This window comes from Podarcis filfolensis (genome assembly GCF_964270895.1).
Source record: "Podarcis filfolensis genome assembly, chromosome: 9".
Lineage (NCBI taxonomy): Eukaryota > Metazoa > Chordata > Lepidosauria > Squamata > Lacertidae > Podarcis > Podarcis filfolensis.
In genome coordinates, this window is record NC_139610.1 from 2,989,293 (window position 1) to 3,008,772 (window position 19,480).

The window sequence follows — 19,480 nt, forward strand, 5'->3', positions numbered from 1 at the left end:
CTTATGGGGGCCGAACCTTCAACCACCTGTCCTATCAGGTGCCCTATGGCAACCATCACTGAACCCAGGGCCAGATTTAGATTTGATGAGGCCCTAAGCTACTGAAGGTAATGGGGCCCTTTATATTTCCAGCTGTTCTTTGTCAACAACAAATTGCCAGGTTTTTTGTGTTGAATATATGCTACTCATAGGAGCCTACACAGCACAAAACACTGTTGCTGTATTTATATTTTGGAAATGTACATCCAGGTTTTTTTCTTTATTTTTTGGGGGGCCCCCATTTGGGGCCCTAAGCTATAGCTTGTTTATCTTATATATTAATCCGGCACTGACTGAACCCCACGCTTTCCCCCTCAGCCTCATTTCCATAATAGTGCAGCTCTTGGCCACAGCCCTGGATTCTCCTCAGGAGATGTGGCAACACGTGTGTGTGTGTATACCGTGTGTGTGTGTGTGTGTATATATGTATGTATTATATACAGTATATATGGCTGAATCTGGGCTCAGAGCCTCCCTAGGCTGGGGCAGTGTATCCATATACAGTAGTACCTTGGGTTACATACGCTTCAGGTTACAGACTCCGCTAAAGTGGTGCTTCAGGTTAAGAACAGATCTCCAGAAGGAATTAAGTTCTTAACCCGAGGTACCACTGTACACATATATATGGACACCCCATAGATGTACGGATACACTGCCCCTGCCTAGGGAGGTTCTGAACCTTTGCACAAAGGGGAGGGCAAAGGGGGCAGCGGCGCCTTCTTCTCCATTCCGGGGGGGGGGGGGGCCGGGAATAATGAGGCGGAGAGGGAGGAAATGAACGCAGACTCCGAGGAGCGCTCCGGGGTCGCAGCGTGAGCGCTTCCCCATGTCTACGGGCCGCTCCTCCAGAGGGAATCGGGGACCCCCCCCCCAGTCCCTCCGACGAGAGAGGGGGCGCTGTTTAGGAAGAAGGCTTCCTAGGCCGCCCTGACGAGCCGGCGAGCCGCCAACTCCCCGCCCCGCCACCCAAGCGGCGGGCGGAGGCGGAACCTTGGCGCGCGGTCCCGGCTGGCGAGGGGACGCCTTTCGGCGCAGGGCCGCCTTCCGCCTCGCTGCCGCCATGGCGGTGGACATCACGCTGCTGTTCAAGGCCAGCGTGAAGACGGTGAAGACCCGCAACAAGGCCCTGGGGGTCCCGCTGGGCGGCGGCAGCGACGGGCCCCGCGACGACGCCCAGGCCCTGCTCAAGCGCGGAGGGCAGCGCTCCAAAGGCGACTTCTCCGGCCGCGCCCGCGAAGTGGTGAGTGGGGCTGGCGGGGGGCGAGGACGGCGACCATCAAGTCCAGAGAACAGAATCTGGCCGCGACTCCGGGGCAGCAGCTCATCTGGGGCATGTTATTATCTGGAGGCTGCGTTTGGCTATTCGGAAGTGAAGAAGCGGCACTCTGCACATGCTCGAAGGGCTCCTTTCTTCGCAGGTCGCCAGAGAGGGGGGTTGGAGTTCTGCTTGGGTAGGATCTGGTGTGTTAAAAGAAAAGAAAGAAGGGTGAGAAGTACTGCATGTTGGAGCATATTCTTTGCGGGTCTGATCCTCTTGCATTCCCTACCCAGCCAGTGGTGACAGTGTAAAGGAGGATGGGGTGTTAATTGTTTATTTTTATACCGCCTTTTTAGCCCAATGGCCCCCAGAGTGGTGAACAACATTAATCCATATTGTTACAAAAAAGTACAATACTGTACATAAAAACACATCTATCAAGACAATATAAAATAGCGGCAAGGTTTTCAGTGCAGTCCAATACATACATGTCTGCCCAGAAGTAGTGTTGTTGTTGTTTAGTCGTTTAGTCGTGTCCGACTCTTCGTGACCCCCTGGACCAGAGCAGGCCAGGCACTCCTGTCTTCCACTGCCTCCCGCAGTTTGGTCAGACTCATGCTGGTAGCTTCGAAGACACTATCCAACCATCTCGTCCTCTGTCTTCCCCTTCTCCTCTTTCCCAGCATCAGGGTCTTTTCCAGGGAGTCTTCTCTTCTCATGAGGTGGCCAAAGTATTGGAGCCTCAGCTTCAGGATCTGTCCTTCCAGTGAGCACTCAGGGCTGATTTCCTTAAGAATGGATAGGTTTGATCTTCTTGCAGTCCATGGGACTCTCAAGAGTCTCCTCCAGCACCATAATTCAAAAGCATCAATTCTTCGGCGGTCAGCCTTCTTTATGGTCCAGCTCTCACTTCCATACATCACTACTGGGAAAACCATAGCTTTAACTATACGGACCTTTGTTGGCAAGGTGATGTCTCTACTTTTTAAGATGCTGTCTAGGTTTGTCATTGCTTTCCTCCCAAGAAGCAGACATCTCTTAATTTCATGGCTGCTGTCACCATCTGCAGTGATCATGGAGCCCAAGAAAGTAAAATCTCTCACTGCCTCCATTTCTTCCCCTTCTATTTGCCAGGAGGTGATGGGACCAGTGGCCATGATCTTTGTTTTTTTGATGTTGAGCTTCAGACCATATTTTGCGCTCTCCTCTTTCACCCTCAATAAAAGGTTCTTTAATTCCTCCTCACTTTCTGCCATCAAGGTTGTGTCATCTGCATATCTGAGGTTGTTGATATTTCTTCCAGCAATTTTAATTCCGGCTAGGGATTCATCCAGCCCAGCCTTTCGTATGATGAATTCTGCATATAAGTTAAATAAACAGGGAGACAAAATACAGCCTTGTCGTACTCCTTTCCCAATTTTGAACCAATCCGTTGTTCTATATCCAGTTCTAACTGTAGCTTCTTGTCCCACATAGAGATTTCTCAGGAGACAGATGAGGTGATCAGGCACTCCCATTTCTTTAAGAACTTGCCATAGTTTGCTGTGGTCGACACAGTCAAAGGCTTTTGCATAGTCAATGAAGCAAAAGTAGATGTCTTTCTGGAACTCTCTAGCTTTCTCCATAATCCAGCGCATGTTTGCAATTTGGTCTCTGGTTCCTCTGCCTCTTCGAAATCCAGCTTGCACTTCTGGGAGTTCTCGGTCACCCCACTAAAATCAAAGGGATTTAAGTTCAGGTATGTGTTTATTATGGGATTGCAACCTAAAGCACCTTGCAGAATAGGAGTGGGCTTTTGGAGAGTGAAAAACTCATACCCTTTGTGGCAATTGTTTTTCTTCATTGCTGAAGAAAAAGGAAACTTTTCACCTGCAACGGACTAATGTGTTCACAAAATATGTAAACGTTGTACTGCAACATTATCATAATGGGCATCTTGTTCAATGGTTGAATTTAATATCAGTGATTTACATCACAGTCTTAAGCATTTCTACTTGGAAGTCCCTCTGAGTCTGTTGGGACCAACTGTAGAATAACTGTAGAGCAGGAGTGGCCAACTCCCAAGAGGTTGTGATCTACTCACAGAGTTAAAAACTGGCAGTGATCTACCCCATTTTTTGTGGTGCAGGACAAAAAAATTAAGCTTTTTTTAGGGGAGCCAAAGTTGTTGAGCTTCTTTGCAGGGAGCCAGTGATCTACCAGTGATCTACCACAGACGTCCAGTGATCTACCAGTAGATCACGATCTACCTGTTGGACATGCCTGCTGTAGAGTAACTGGATTACAGCAGAGCTTTCCAAACTGTTTGTCGCAACACATTAGTGTGTTGGCTGTTGTAGGTGTGTTGTGCGAATGCTCCCTGTGTTCCTCCCACGGCTAGAAAGGGGTTAGTTTAACCTCCGGTTTGCTAGTAAAACTGAATTACTGTGTCATGAAATGATGCGTGTCTAAAAAGTGTGTCACCAACATGAAAAGTTTAGAAAGCTCTGGTGTAGACTGTTCTGCGTTCTGTTGGAGGCAGCAATGCTTCCGAATGCCAGTTGCTGGAAACCAGAGGAGGGGAGAGTTGCTCTTGGGCTCATGTTTTTTTTGCAGATTCTCCACAGGGATATGGTGGGCCACTGTGAGAACAGGACGCTGGACTGGATGGGCCATGGGCCTGATCCAGAAGGTTCCTATCTTCTAATGCAGAGCTTTCCAAACTGTGAGTCATGACACATTAGTGTGCCGGCCGCAGTGTGTAGGTGTGTAGCATGAATGCTCCCCACACTCTTTCTGGGGATGGAAAGGGTTAGTTTAACCTCTGGTTTGCTTGTTTAGTCATTTAGTTGTGTCTGACTCTTCGTGACCCCCTGGACCAGAGCACGCCAGGCCCTCCTGTCTTCCACTGCCTCCCGCAGTTTGGTCATACTCATGTTTGTAGCTTCGAGAACACTGTCCAGCCATCTCGTCCTCTGTCATCCCATTCTCCTTGTGCCCTCCATCTTTCCCAACACCAGGGTGTTTTCCAGGGGGTCTTCTCTTCTCATGAGGTGGCCAAAGTATTGTGTCGCGAAATGATGCATGACCAAAAAGTGTGTCACCAACTTGAAAAGCCTGGAAAGCTCTGGATTGCAGTCTTAAACTGCTCTAAATGTATCTAGATGGAGTCTGAACCAACATGCCAAAATGCAGGTGTCTTGGATAAGATCAGGCTCCATTATTGGAGCATGTGCATTTGCCTCCTTTTATCATGGCTATCCCTGATTCAGTGGCAGGTGTAAATTGTGTGGAACAGAGCTTGCTGTCCTTGAATACATATGTATTTCTTTCAGTCTTGCCAGTGACAAGCTCATTGGCTCCTTGCTGTCTTACTAGAGACTGTTTCCACTCCCTCTATCCATGGGTAGGCAAACTAAGGCCGGGGGGCTGGATGCGGCCCAATCGCCTTCTAAACCCGGCCCACGGATGGTCCGGGAATCAGTGTGTTTTTACATGAGTAGAATGTCCACTTTTATTTGTAGGGCATAGGAATTCGTTCATTATTATTTTTTCAAAATATAGTCCGGCCCCCCACAAGGTCTAAGGAAAGTGGAGCGGCCCCCTGCTGAAAAAGTTTGCTGATCCCTGATACAGTCCCATAGCCTGTTTCTACTGATGCAGTAGTAATAGCAGCTTCTGTCCCAATGAAAGGGACATTATCCACATATCATGCACTAGAGCAAAAGGGCCAGTACAAATTGAGTAAAATATATAGCTAAACTGTAGTGATTATTTTACTACTAATACTGTATATGAATTTCTAATGACATCTTGTTTTATTTTGCCTTTAGCTGTGAACCATTAGAGCTGGGGGTTTTTCATAGTAGCAACAGTGGGCAGCTATTAAAGTGTAGTCCTAATTAGCTCAGTTCATAAAAACCTTTTCTTCCACAGTCCTCACCAGCACTCCAATTTTGCTTAACTGTTAAGCGATGCATTTTAGTGTCAATATTTGCACTTCCTTTTCTTCTAATAGTTAATGCTAACCACCAATATCTGTTGCTACAAAGCCTCCTTGGAATGTGTACATGTACCTGAGCTTACATTTTATTCTTCACACAAACATCACATCACATCACATCTGTATATAAACCCTTGGAAGGCTGTTGATGTATGTAAGCCAGATAAATTATCTCTGAAAATAAGGGCACCTTGTTAGCCTAGTATCTAGAATGCTTTTTTGCATGGGAGAGGAGATTGCAAGTAACTTGCTTACCTCTTTTCTGAGGAGCTATATACTGGTAAACTATATGTTTGTATGCAGAGAGCCCCATGTTTGGCATCTCCAGTTGGATGAATCTCCTGTAGGAGTTGGGCTCTGGAAGACCCGAAACCTTGCAGAGTTGCAGCTAGCTGTAGTAGAAAGTACTAGGCTAGATGTACTAGGAAGTACTGGAACTGATTCATCTGTTCTGAGCTGTATGGTGATCTTGTAAAATAGTTGAAATGTACAGCCTTATGAAGTGATACCCAAGCACTAAACTACTGGACATTAGGTAGTTCTGATTAAAGTGGTCATTTGCTGCCAGAGTTGGTGTTGCAATAAAATAAAGTGAAGTGTTTACTGCAGCTATAAACTCAACTTGATTATGTAGACAGAGGATTCACTCAAATTTTTATTCTTCCTTTTTTTTTTGTTATATCTGTGCCACTGCTTCTATTACCAGGCAGTAAAACTTGAAAATGTAAAACAAAGTTGAACAACATTTAAAGATCATCCTGTATTTCAGTGCTAGAGGGCTCTCGATTGTTGACTGACTACAATTGAGAAAATTAGTCAGGTTCCTACCAGAGTTATCATAGCATACTTTTACCTCCGTAGTTTCTCATGTGATGACATCAGATTGAAGAGTCGGTTTTCAATGTCAAAATGGAAACGGAGATTAAATCTGTTGTAGAGAAACTAAAATATTGTTAGCGTAAACCAGCCTTGTAAATTTGCACTCAAACATTACCAGCTTTCAAATGGCATGGGAAGAGACTTTGCTGCCTCTATGTCATGTTTCTGTGCCTGATACTTGTCTCATGTAGGAACACAGGAAGGGGTGCACTTTTCCACCACTGCCTGTTGTGTTGGGTTCTATGCTGTACATGTAGGAGTGAGCTTTGCCTCCTCTACATCCAGCACAGAAATGCAGTGGGATGGAAGTGAAGGGACAGAATGATTTGTCCCTTTGCTGCCAGCTTGCTTGGTTTCTGTGTGGACAGCGAGAAGGCAAAATACCCCCTCCATGGCTAGCATAGAAACACAGTTGGTTGCTGGGGGGGGGGTGGCGAGTCAAGCACTCCAAACCTCTTCTGGCAACTTCCTCACTTGCCTGGATGCGGTTCTTAGTTGCCTGTGGCGACCAGGCAAGTGGTTAAAACAGTGATGGGGTAAACCAGAAACACTGTCTATTGCAGCATGCTTTGCATTTACAAAGTTTATTTTAATTGGTGACCGTTATAATTAAGAGCAGGGGAAAGAGAACATGCACGTCTGCAGCGTAGGTTAAGTGTTAATCAGCTCTGCAGTTTAGAGAAATTCATCTTGGACATTAAGAACTTAAAATGGTTTCATCTTTCAGTTTGCTTTTAATGAGAAGCTAGTTCTTTTAAATCGGGCTCATAGCTGAGGTTATAGGACAGCTAGTTCTTCCTCATGTAACAATTTAAACAGAAACTCATTGATACTAGTATATACAGTATTATACTTATAGTTTATACAGTATTATGTTTACACACATCTATTTTAAATATTGAACTAATTCCCATATCATGTAGCACAAGTTTTATTTTTGCAGAAAAATAGCAAATAAACAATATGAAAAGTTATGTTTATGTCAGAAACTAATTTAAAACTAAAGAGCATGCCTTATTTAATAGTAGATTAAGTTCCAGACCAGTTAATAGTCCCTTGGGGAGTGCCTCTGAAGTCAGCCAAGTAGGATGTGTGTACAGGACAAGCAGTTCGAAATGCTAAGTTCAGTCTAGTAATATATATCTATATCTATATCTATATCTATATATCTATATCTATATCTATATCTATATCATCTATATCTATATCTATATCTATATATAACAAGTAGCATGGATATATAAAAAGTGAGGTTTGGATAAGCAGGGTTGCTGTAACTATGAGCTGCTTCTCTGAGGTGACATTTACCAGTTTATCTCTCACAGGTTAAATAGTATGTTGCTGAACACTGATACCAAGAGGCTAAGAATTTTTATATGCCTCTTTTCTAAAATATGTGCCATGTAGACAAAATTATATTTGTTTGTTTTATTACACTTAATGTGAATAATTGTACAAACAATATGCATACACTACAAATGTAAACTACTTTTAATCCCATTCAGTTGTCACAGCTCCCAGACATCTTCTTTCCATGATTGGATAACTCCCTGCCCCCTTTTTTGTTTATATTGTCCTGAGTAAGAGGCAGAATAGTGACAGAATGAAAACTTGTTGAATGTGAAGTAGATTCGCCTTCTGTGTTTGTTCTTTAGCAGTTTTGGTATCCTGGACTGCATGTCTATTTTTTAATATGTGTCCTAGTCAGACTTCAAAATAATTTAAGTATTCTTAATGGGAACACATTAATTCCGACATTTTTCATTCCCTAAATAATTTTCTTTCTTTTAGAAGACATCTGAAGGCAGCCCTGTTTAGGGAAGTTTTTAATATCTGAAGTTTTATTCTGCTTTTAATGTTCTGTTGAAAGCCATCCAGAGTGGCTGGGGAAACTCAGCCAGCTGGGTAGAATAGAAATAAATTATTATTATTATTATTATTATTATTATTATTATTATTAATTGGGACCTTAAAAGTATAAACATCTGATAAATAAGTGTCTTAGAATAATTGGTGTGCTCCTTTAATTAATGTAGAGAAACTGGTCCCCACTGTGTTAATTCTGTTTCTGGAGCTAAATTGCACAATTATTTCAAATGTGACTGGGTGGCTTTTAGGGGTTCCTGAAATGTCCATGCTGTTGTTTTGAAGTTAATTTTATTGAGGGGATTGTGAAGACAAAGCCTTTCCCTGCTAGATAGTCAATAGTTTCCCCTGGAAATTTCATTACAGTCTTTGTTCTTGAATTGGGTGCATCTTGATGGGGATGGCAGCCAATACAGGCATGTTCTCCTTTGCGCTGGACATGGGACTGGGCTTCCCCTTTTCATAATGGCTCCTTCACTTTTGCGGTAATAACAAACAACTGAGAACAGCAAAGTAACATGAAAGAGAAGCATGAAAACAATTTAATGATTAGCACCGAAACGAATATTTAATTAAAATAAAAGCCATGCCTAAAAGCCTTAATGCTGACTTTTGGAAACCGAACCATGCTGTGGTCTTTGGAAAGCCCAATGTCCTGTACAGTAGATATTCCAAATTGCTTGGGAACTGGAGCTTACGTTTGCAAGCTTGGAATGTCCTGCGGATAATTAAGTTGTGGTCAGGCTTTAGAAAAATACAAAGTTCTCAAACTATGATTTTATAAACATGCTGCAATAACATTTCTTTATATTTAACAGTTTCGTATAGAAAGCTGATACTCTCACAAGGCATTGATTAAAGGTAAAACATCAAGAAAGGAAAAATATTAAATTAAAACTTCAGTTAGGATGTTGACAGTTGGCTTGTAATATTAAACAGATGTGCGTGTTCTTGGGATATTCTTCTTTCAAAGCCTTGTTGCCAAGATTAAAAAAAAGACAGCTACATGATTTTTTATTAATGTTTAATTCCCTTTTACTTTAGATTCTCTTTTGCCTGGTTCAGTCGCTTTGGATGCTGAGATTTTAATAAGGTCTTTGTATATTTCATTTTAGATCAGAACACATGAGATTGTGCCCATTATTTAAAATTCTGGTTTAGAAAGTTTTCACTTTTGCTTTGTATGTTAAATTCGTTTTTTATGTAATTGATATGTATGTGGGAGCAGAATTCGATCCACTTAGATCCATGCTGATTAGAAGTAGTTTATAATAGATAACAGAAAATCATTAAACTTTTCTACATTGAATTGTAGTTCAATATAGTGCTTCTTCTTTTTTAATTGTGAGAAAAACACTAGGAAATAATGTGATCAATTACAGAACTTCTTTTTGGAGCAACTAGTGTTTAACTCAGTATATTTTTGCTTTTTATCCGTGGCTTTATTTTAAATATTATGTTATACCATGAAGTCCCAAGAGCTACTTAGAGAAGGAGATTACCAATGGCATTCTTAACTTCTTTTTCTTCCAATAGTTGACACCCGCATGTTATACCACAACTTCATTTTTAAGATGTTTTGATTATTTTATCGTATACCACTGTGACATTTTATAAATTTTCTTTTAATAAATAAAATAAACTGCTTTAAATCCTCTGTCTTAAAAAAAGTCTGCCATGTAAAACACAAGTCTGAAGCTTCCGTGAGCTCAGCATGTTCTTTGGCACCTGACCCTGGCATCTAAGGATAGTTGTAGACAACTATCTGCCAAGCTGTTTTTGTTTTAGCAGATATAGATAAAATTATCTTCAACAGCTGGCTAGACATTGCCAGATATCAGGGCTACATGGAGACCTTCCTGGGCACTTTGTTGTTCAGTGCCTTTCTAAATGACTTGGATGAAGGAATTGAGGGGGTGTCCATCCAATTTGCAGATGACACCAAACTGGGAGGATTCAAGATGACCTTAACAGGCTGGAGAACTGGGACAAAACTAATAAAATTAATTTCACTAGGGACAAATGTATGGTTCTGCAATTAGGCAGGAAGTACCAGGTGCACAAATATAAGATGGAAGAACCAGGCTTACTAGTAATACATGTGGAAAAGGTGTAGTGGTCTTAGTGGACCACAAGCTTAACATAAGTCAACAAAAAGTGAATGTTCTTCTGGGCTGCATCAACAGAAGTACAGTGGTACCTTGGTTCCCAAACTTTATCCGTCCCGGAAGTCTGTTCCAAAACCAAAGCGTTCCAAAACCAAGGTGCGCTTTCCCATAGAAAGTAATGCAGAATGGATGAATCTGTTCCAGACTTTTAAAAATAACCCCTAAAACAGCAATTTAACATGAATTTTACTATCTAACGTGACCATTGATCCATAAAATGAAAGCAATAATCAATGTACTGTACTATAAAATAAATAAGACAGTATTGTAGATGATAAAAATTAAAATTATTTCCCCCCCTTACATGCACTGATCATTGTTTGGATGGGGGGCTTTTATCCATTTCTGCAGTCACACAATCAATCAGTAGCTGAACTGGGTTCCACATAGTCACAAGTCAGTACCATAAAACGAAGGACAAGTTACAGTGAAAAAAACACGAAAAAGCTACACAAACAAAAGCGCAAAAAAAGCAAAAAAAAAAAGCTCCAAATGTTACCTCTGTGTTTTGTGGGTGCTCAGGACTCAACAGCTGGCAGACTCAACAGGAAGCCTCTGATAAGCAGCGGGGGGCTCAATTTACAAACGGAACACACTCAACAGGAAGCGGAACATGTTCCGCTTCCAAGGCAAAGTTCACAAACTGGAACACCTACTTCCGAGTTTGCAGCGTTCTGTTTCCAAGTTGTTCATAAACTAAGCTGTTCTAAAACCAAGGCACCACTGTATAGTGTCCACATCAAGAGAAGTAATAATACCACTGTATTCTTTCTTGGTGTCAGACCACATCTGGAATACTGTCCCCAGTTCTGGGAACCACAATTTAATAAGGGTATTGACAAGTTGGAATGTGTGCAAAGGAGGGCAAAAAGGATGGTCAAGGTTCTGGAAACCAAACCTGATGAGGAATGGTTGAGGGAGTTGGGCATGTTTAGCCTAGGGAAGGAGAGACTGAGAGGCGATATGATAGACATTTTCAAATATCTAAAGGGTTGTCGCATGGAAAATAAAGTGAGCTTGTTTTTTCCTGCTTTGGAGGGTAGGATTCAAACCAGTGGAGTTAAGTTACAAGAAAGGAGATTCTGATTAAACATCAGGAAGAACCTTCTGGCAGTAAGAGCTGTTCAACAGTGGAACAGTCTCCCTTGGGAGGCTGTGGACTCTCCATCCCTGGAGGTTTTTAAACAGAGGTTGGATGGTCATCTGCCATGGATGCTTTAGTTGAGATTCCTGTGTTGCAGGGGGTTGGACTAGATGACCCTTGGAGGCACCCTCCAACTCTTTGATTACCAAGTTACTGCTTGGTAAATAACCACCTGTATGCTCCATGAATTGACTGCAGTGGCTATGGCTATGGAGAGTAGACCCATTGAAGTTAATTGACATGACTTAGGTTTTTTAATTTCACTGGGTCTGTGGCGAGTAAGACTTAGTTGACTACAACCTCATGTGTTTAAATTAAATTTCTTGTTTCCTGTTTCAAAATTATATTTTTGTTAAATTTTCAAATATACATATTCCACAGTAAAATACAAAACGTTAAATCCAACAACTTCCGTTCTTCTCCTTCCATGGTTCCTTTATACTTCCAGAATATACTGCATATTCCATGTCAACCATCTACTTTACCCCTTTTATATAATATTAATTTAAATGATACTGTTGAATTTATATTAACCCCCCTAGCATTTTCACTTGCTTACTCTACACATATTTTCCATTCCTCTTTATACACTTGATCTTTTTGTTCTCTTACCCTGCTGGTTAGGCCTGCTAGCTCTGCATATTCCATCATTTTCAGCTGCCAGTTTGGGACCTCTCCCACCTTCCATTTTTGAGCTAACAAAATCCGAGCTGCTGTCATTGAATACATAAATTACCTTTTCTGACCCCTGGGTACCTCTGTCTGTACCATTCCTAAAAGGAATGCCTCTTTGAGCGGGGTGGGTGTTGTTCTAAACAGTTGTTTCATTTTATTATAAATTATTTCCAAGTATAGTGGTACTTCAGGTTACAAACACGTCGGGTTGCAAACTCCGCTAACCCGGAAGTAGTTGCTCTGGGTTGCAAACTTTGCCCTAGGCTGAGAATGAAAAGCACGCGGTGAAGGCGTGGCGGCAGCGGGAGGCCCCACTAGCAAAAGCGCACCTCAGGTTAAGAATGGTTTTGGGTTAAGAATGGACTTCCTGAACGAATTAAGTTCATAACCTGAGGTGCCACTGTAGTCCTTAACTATTCTACATGACCACCACATATGATAAAATATTCCTTCTGCTTCTTTACATTTGCAACTCCTATCTGTTTCAGTTTTATACATCTTTGCTAATTTACTTAGAGTTAGGTATCATCTATAAATCATTTTCATATAGTTCTCCTTTAATGTATATCATGCAGTAAATTTTAAGTCAGTCTTCCACAGTTTCTCCCAGAAGTTGAATTCTATGTTATACCGTGTATCTCTTGCCCAATGTATCATTGATGATTTAACCAGCTCGTCTTTTGTTCCCCAGCCTAATAATAATCTATACATTTTAGATAATACTAATAATTCTAATAATTCACTTTCAGATTGTGAGCTTTGCTCCATAAAACCACATTTTTTATCCAACTTAAACTTTTCATTTAGTTGGTAATACTGCAACCTGTCTGTCCCTAGGTTCTTTAATTTTTTCCCACGTCTTCAGTTTGATTTCTCTCTCTGATAAGTCCAGTAAATCTCTATATATTGCCCATTGTCTGTCCATATTGGTCTTCTTCAATGCTATAGCTTCTATGGTGATAACCACAAAAATGTTTCCCTCTCCAACAGACTTTTATATTTCTCCCTGACTGTGTAGGTATTCCTTCTTACCACATGGTTCTAGAAGTTCTTCTATATATATATTAGCATTTCCATACCATAAACACGGGTGCCAGCCAAAATTAATACCATGACCTTCCAAATCTAATAGGTGGTTTTTTAATAGCAAAATTCATTCCTTTAACCAACATAAACATGCCGCCTCATAATATAATTGTAAATTGGCAATTTCTTATTTAGGCACATATATTCTGTTTACAAGTTGAGCATAACAGTCATAAGTTATGTTGTCATTCATTCTGCTTTTTGTAAACCTCTTTGAGGGTTTTTTTTTTTTTTTACAATCAAGCGGAATATAAATTTTCTGAAATAAGATAAATATACTTTTACAGTCTGAAGCCATTATGCCTGACTGTGGTTAGTTAGATTGTTTGATATTATATTATCCCTGGCCTTGAAAATTGCAGTGGTCTTTAGGAGTGATCTGCCGTTCATGAAATCAGGCTTAGTATAACTATTCTGGTATGTAAAACACCCCTTTCCCCCTTTTGTATTGAGGATAAATCATGATGAAATCTTTCTCATTTCCCTGTTTTCTTCCCATTATAATGTACAATGCAAATAATTTTCTCTGAATTTTAAGACCTGATCCCTATGAATTGTAGGCAAGTGGTTTCAATTCAAGGGGAAGAATGAAGAAATAGGGCATATAAATAGATTTCGTTCCTGTGAAAACACACACATAGTCTCAGCTTGTTTGTTTATGAGCCCAGTTTGCATTGTGTCTCCCCATGTTGATTTGCTTTTTTTTGTTTGCCACTTGAGAATGCAGGATGAGGGTCATTTGACTGAATGCTCCTCTGTATTAAAATAAACCACTGCCTATTGAAAACTCAGTGACGGAGTGTGACAGATTTCAATTCTACCTTTTCCCCTGACATACACATTGTCTGTGTGTAGGAATCAACTCCTCCTGTAGCGGGGTAGTATTTCACCAGGAGTCTAACCAGACACAGGTTTGAAATAGGCCTTTTTGTTCCTAAACATAAGTAAGGCATCCTATAAAGATAAAATGTTCTATCTTTCCAGCTAGCTTTGTAGAATGAAGACCCAAAGCATGCCTTGTGGGGTGTGGCTGCTATTCCATTTTATCCTTACAACAACCTTACGAATTGGATTCATCTGAGAGATGGAGATTGGCCCAGGATCACCCAGTGAACTACATGGCCAAGCAGTGGCGTAGTGTGGGGGGTGCAGGGGGGGCCGGCCGCACCGGGCGCAACATCTGGGGGGGCGCTCGCACTCGCAGCTCTCTGCCCCTACTAAAATCCACGGGTTAGGGGGCGCAAATTACTTGCCTTGCCCCGGGTGCTGACAACCCACGCTACGCCACTGTGGCCAAGCAGGGTTTGACCTGTGAGTCTCTTTTCCAAGTCCCATTCTCTGAGTATTGCACCATAGTGGTTCAGTTTTGTTTGAAACTTGTTTGGATGGTATAAGAAAAAGCAAAGTGTACTATTTTGAATAAACAGTTCTTTTGCTTCTGTATTTTGTCAGGCTGCAGATGGTACTTCTGTATTGCCATATCTGCATAGTAAAATGGGAGTGGCATTGTAGGGTGTTTGCTCAGTTAATTACAACATCAATTAAGAGTGTGTGTGGTTGCAGTAGTTCATTGTTAGATATATGACCCTCCTGCTAAAATAGAAGACATCACACCATTCTGTGTGTATGTATGTTGAATGACGTGTTCAGGGTTTTTTTAATGCAATTTTGAAAATATGCAAGATGTAGCAATTAACCTACATGTACGTATATAATACTAGAAAATGGGCAACTTATTATATTCAAAGACAGGATCTGATAGGCTCAAATTGCTTAAAACATCAGTTATTGAAGATCTACCCAGGGGAATTTAAGAAACCATTTAACAGATGAAAGTACATTTTGAAAAGTTTGACCTTACAGGCAATCATAAAATGAATGCAAACAGTGCTTCTCCCCCTGAAATGTATAGAGCCCATCTGTGTCTAATCCAGTAATTACAGACTGAGTTCAATTACCTTTTCAAACTTGGAGCAGACTGGAGACTAAGCAGTGAATGTGCATGGGGTTTTGTCTAGACCTCAGTTGACCACAGTCTAAAACAGGAATTTATATCTAATTTTATTTTATTTTGTTCAGTTTGGTAGCTCTTAAAAGATTCATTTTGGTACTTAAGTTATCAGATTCTGGAAGCCCAGTACACATGTAATGCTGTACTTGTGTGTGAACATGTCTTTTTTTAAAAAAAAAGTTTGTGAGAAAAGTAGTTGGCATTTGCAGGGTAAGGATTTGGGGAGTTTAGCTCCTTTTAAAAACTGTTTGAGAGCAGCCATGCTTTTATTTCTCAGTTCTTTGTGGTTTACTCTGGTTCTGTTTTAATACTGTGGCCTGTAATATGCATTGCATAATGAATAATATTTTGAAAGAATTATTAACAGTATTTTCATTTTTTTTAATATTTATTTATACAACAAGAAAAAAACACACAAAAAAACACAAATACCAAATTACACACAAATTACAAAAATAACCATAGACACATAATTTTATTGGCAAACAATGTGTCAAGTAATTGTTGGAGATGTGGAGACTCAGGAACATTCTACCATATGTGGTGGACATGTAGGAAAATACAGGTATTCTGGGAGAGTATACATGCAGAGCTGCAAAAAATGCTAAAGATCTCTTTCAATAAAAAACCAGAGGCCTACCTCCTGGGAATAACAGATTTGGATATTCCACAAAAGAGGAAGGGTATCTTTTTATATGCGACGGCGGCAGCAAGAGTTTTGATCGCAGCAAAATGGAAGAGTAATGAAATCCCCTCTATACAAGATTGGATCCAAAAGCTGACAGAATATGCCGAATTAGATGGTTTATCAGAAAAAATAAAGAATAAATCAAAACAGGAATTTGTTTCTAAATGGGAGGTTTTCAAAGAATATCTGAAAAATAAATATTGTAGTTTAAACTCTGTTGCAGCATTCGAGGAACTTCAGTAATAGTTGCTAGGTAGATAGAATAAATTAGATTTATTGAGAATAAGTTTAATTATGAAAAAAATGTGTATTGGCAATAAGTAATATGAATTTGAAATATGGAATAGACGGGAAGTTGGGTCTTTAGTGTTAAGACCAATAGATGTTTTATTGTTTGCCAAGAATATTAACAGTAATTTTCAAATAAACAATGAAGCACCTTTACCATCACCCCTAACGATCATGCAGCTAGGCTGCCTGTGTGTGCTGGCTTTGTGTGGGATCCTGTGCAACATGTTAAAATGATGCTGGAGCGCATATTCTTGCCTAGCCCCATTATTTTCTTATTTTAAGTAACTGGGTTTTAGGGGCTTTCAATGGCAGTGAGGCAGAAATGTTTGAGTATGTACCATGTGCTCAAGTTAAAATCGTCTCTTTGCTTTCAGCTGTTTCTCTCATTTAAATCAGTAGAAGTTCTGAAGAGTAGCGCACAGTCCTTGTAAATAGATTGTAAACACAGCTGCAGGAACTGATTCCACTGTTTGCAATGAAATGAAATGAAATGACTTGCTATCAATACAACAACATAGCATATTCTCTTCCTTGCATATCAAATAATTCATCTGGCGATGAGATATTAGCATGGTTCGCACATCATGCTAAGCCAAACTATGCCTTATTGACAGCATGTGGGCTTCTGGAGAGGAAATTGCCTCTAGTTTGCTACTCAGTCAGTTTTCTGCTGTGGAGCACTGAGCTCATCTATGGTTTGGCTTAATGTGTAAACTGAACCCAGGCTTGTGGTTTATCTCTCTCTACACTAACCATAAACTTTAAACTATAGGACAAAACTTGGTTACAGCTCATGTTTAGTGCGGAGAGAGCTAAATAATGAGCCCAATTTGGGCGACATGCTAAACCAAACCATGGCTTATAAGGTTCAGTGCGGAGCAGGAGCAGAATGACTAGGGAGGGCCAAACGGCCATTGCTTTCTCTCCCAGGGCCTGCATGCATTCATGCTAAATCATGCTTTGGTTTACATTGATGTGTGAACCAGGATATTATTTGCTAAGTTGATAAATTTGGTATGCCATCAACTGTAGTCTTACACAATATTCCGTGGGTCAGACTTTATTATTAATTTTACTTATTTGTACTACAAAAAAGTATCCAATCAATTCAGAAAAAGATATAACATAATAAAACCATTGTAATAATCCATAAACAAACCCAGTAGAAGAGCATTTTATGGAATTGCCACCAACCAGCTGGTCGCAATCCATCAAATGCCTGGGAGAAAAAAAGGAATTTTTAACTTGACACCTAAATGATGTTATTGGTGGACCTCATTGGGAAGAGCATTCCATAGGTGGGTAGCTATAACTGAAAAAGTTTTCTTCCCTGTTGATACCTGTCAGGGAACTGCCATCGGAACTAGAGGAGGAGGCGAGGCTCCACAGCGATGCTGGAGAGGGGCCAAGCAGGGAGAGAGGCAGGTCTCCGGCTGGGGAAGAAAATCAGCGCAACACCAGGGATAGAGGGGGGCCGATGGGGGAAGCAGAGAGGAGGCTCCAGGACTCTTCGCAGGAGACCAGCGAGGAGAGCACAGGTCCTCCGCTGCCCACACCCACCCTGCGCAGAAGACTTCCGCGCAGGGAAAGTAGGCGGCGACTTGGCGTCAAAGAACTTCTTCGCTGGAAGAGGTTCAAGAAACGCCCACTGACGGATTCTGCTAGCGACTGAACAGCCACGGAGTGGATGGCTGTCCAGACAGAAATGGTTTAACCAGGCAACCTAGCCCAGAGCGGCGGTAACTTACGCACAAGCAACCCCTATAGCCATTACAATACCTTTTGAACCTTCCTCAGATGGAGCATTCAAATAAAGATCACAAATGAAGATGGAAGGGTCCAAGTAGGTTCATACTGGGAGAGGCACTTCGGAAAAGATTGTGGTCCCAAGCCATCAATGTTAAAACTAGCACTCTGAATTGGCAACCAGTGCAGTTGTGCCAGGATTGGTGTGATATGTCAACAATTGGGTGTCCACTAGCTAAATATTCTGAACCATCTTCAAAGGCAAACAAATATTGCACATTGCAGAGCATATATTACTGCAGCCAAGTTATTCCTGCCCATATAGGGCCACAGCTGAGCCACCAGACAAAGCTGGTACTCTGCACTCTGCACCACTGAGGCTGCCTCATGTGACAGCAGTGGATCTAGGAAGACACTCGACTACAGATCTGCTCTTTCAGAAGGAGCTTGACCGCCACCCGCCTGGTCAGAAGAATCACCCACTAATAATATTTCAGTCTTGTCTGGATTCAGTCCGTTTATAGGCCCTCATCCATTCTATTTTCACAACCAAGCACCAGTTCAGCACATTTTTCACCTCACCTGCAGAAGATGAAAGAGAGAAATGCAGCTTCATGTCAACAGCCTGCTGCCGAGAATGCACTGTCATTAAAGAGAAGAGTAAGATCAGCCTCTGCAGGACCCAGTTCTGGAGAACCCATAGGGCCAAACAGTATCCCCCAAGCACAACCTTCTAGATCTAGGAGTGGTGATGCCTTTAGGGCAGTTCCTTGTTTAGAAAACTTCTGTTAAAAAACCCCATGGTTTCCCTTGCATAGATAGTACATCTGGATTAGCCCAGAGTAAAAAATTATGTTGCCAGACACAAGAGGGTGCATAGGAATCTGTCAGCTCAGGAGGCCATTGTCAGAAGTTACGGTATATGATGCAGCCATCTTGTTGAAGCTAAGTAGGTGTGGGCCTGGATGGGAGACTACATGGAAACTCCTTGAGGTTTATAATGGAAATAAATTCAACCTGATCTGCAATAACAGCAGTTCCATCAACATGGATAAAGTTTGCAGATCCAGACATTCTGTAGAACAAGAGGTAAATTTAATTATGGTTTGGTGTGGTATCTCAGTTAACAAACCAATGTTTCGGATGTTGCTGCACCTCCAGAACCACTGTTTCTAGAGATGGTAGCACTAACAGATGGGGAAATGGGGGGACTTGCGGTACATGCATGGGTTAAGTATACGTTGGTAGTTGCCACTTTACAAAGTTAGGCTCTCTGGCCGCAGCTGCACAAAAGAGTCAAAGTAAATATATCCCTGTGGTGTTTTCATATTCTAACTGGACCTAAACATGTTTACTCAGGTAAGTTTCACTTAATCCAGTTCTATTTCCTTCCAGCTATTGCTTTGCAGACTTTGTAAAAGTTAGTAATTTTTCGTTGAGACCATTGTGGAATGTTGTGGAATGTTGTAGGCTACATGGCATTAATTTCAAATGTATGAACTATGCCTTTCAATTTAGCACCCTTTTTAATAAAATTAAACAGCAATTTTTTTTGACTTGGTTTTTTTTTATTTTTATGAAAGAGATATTGCCTAAATGGGTATAATTAAGTTGTAAGAAGTGGCCCATCAACTGAAATCCTATGAC

General features: G+C 41.1%; 1 protein-coding gene and 1 long non-coding RNA gene across 2 annotated transcripts in view; both read left to right on the plus strand.

Annotated features, from left to right (window-relative positions):
* LOC310770353 overlaps positions 1 to 19,480 on the plus strand; it is a 571,729-nt gene that overhangs the window by 278,842 nt on the left and 273,407 nt on the right. The gene's annotated exons all lie outside the window — the stretch shown is intronic.
* The window catches only part of STX18 (syntaxin 18), a 48,413-nt gene continuing 29,662 nt past the window's right edge, over positions 730 to 19,480 (plus strand). Inside the window, exon 1 of the mRNA XM_083630740.1 lies at positions 730 to 1,279. Within this exon, the coding sequence (XP_083486866.1) occupies positions 1,100 to 1,279 (180 nt within the window). The 5' untranslated portion in view covers positions 730 to 1,099. The remainder of the gene's footprint in view (positions 1,280 to 19,480) is intronic.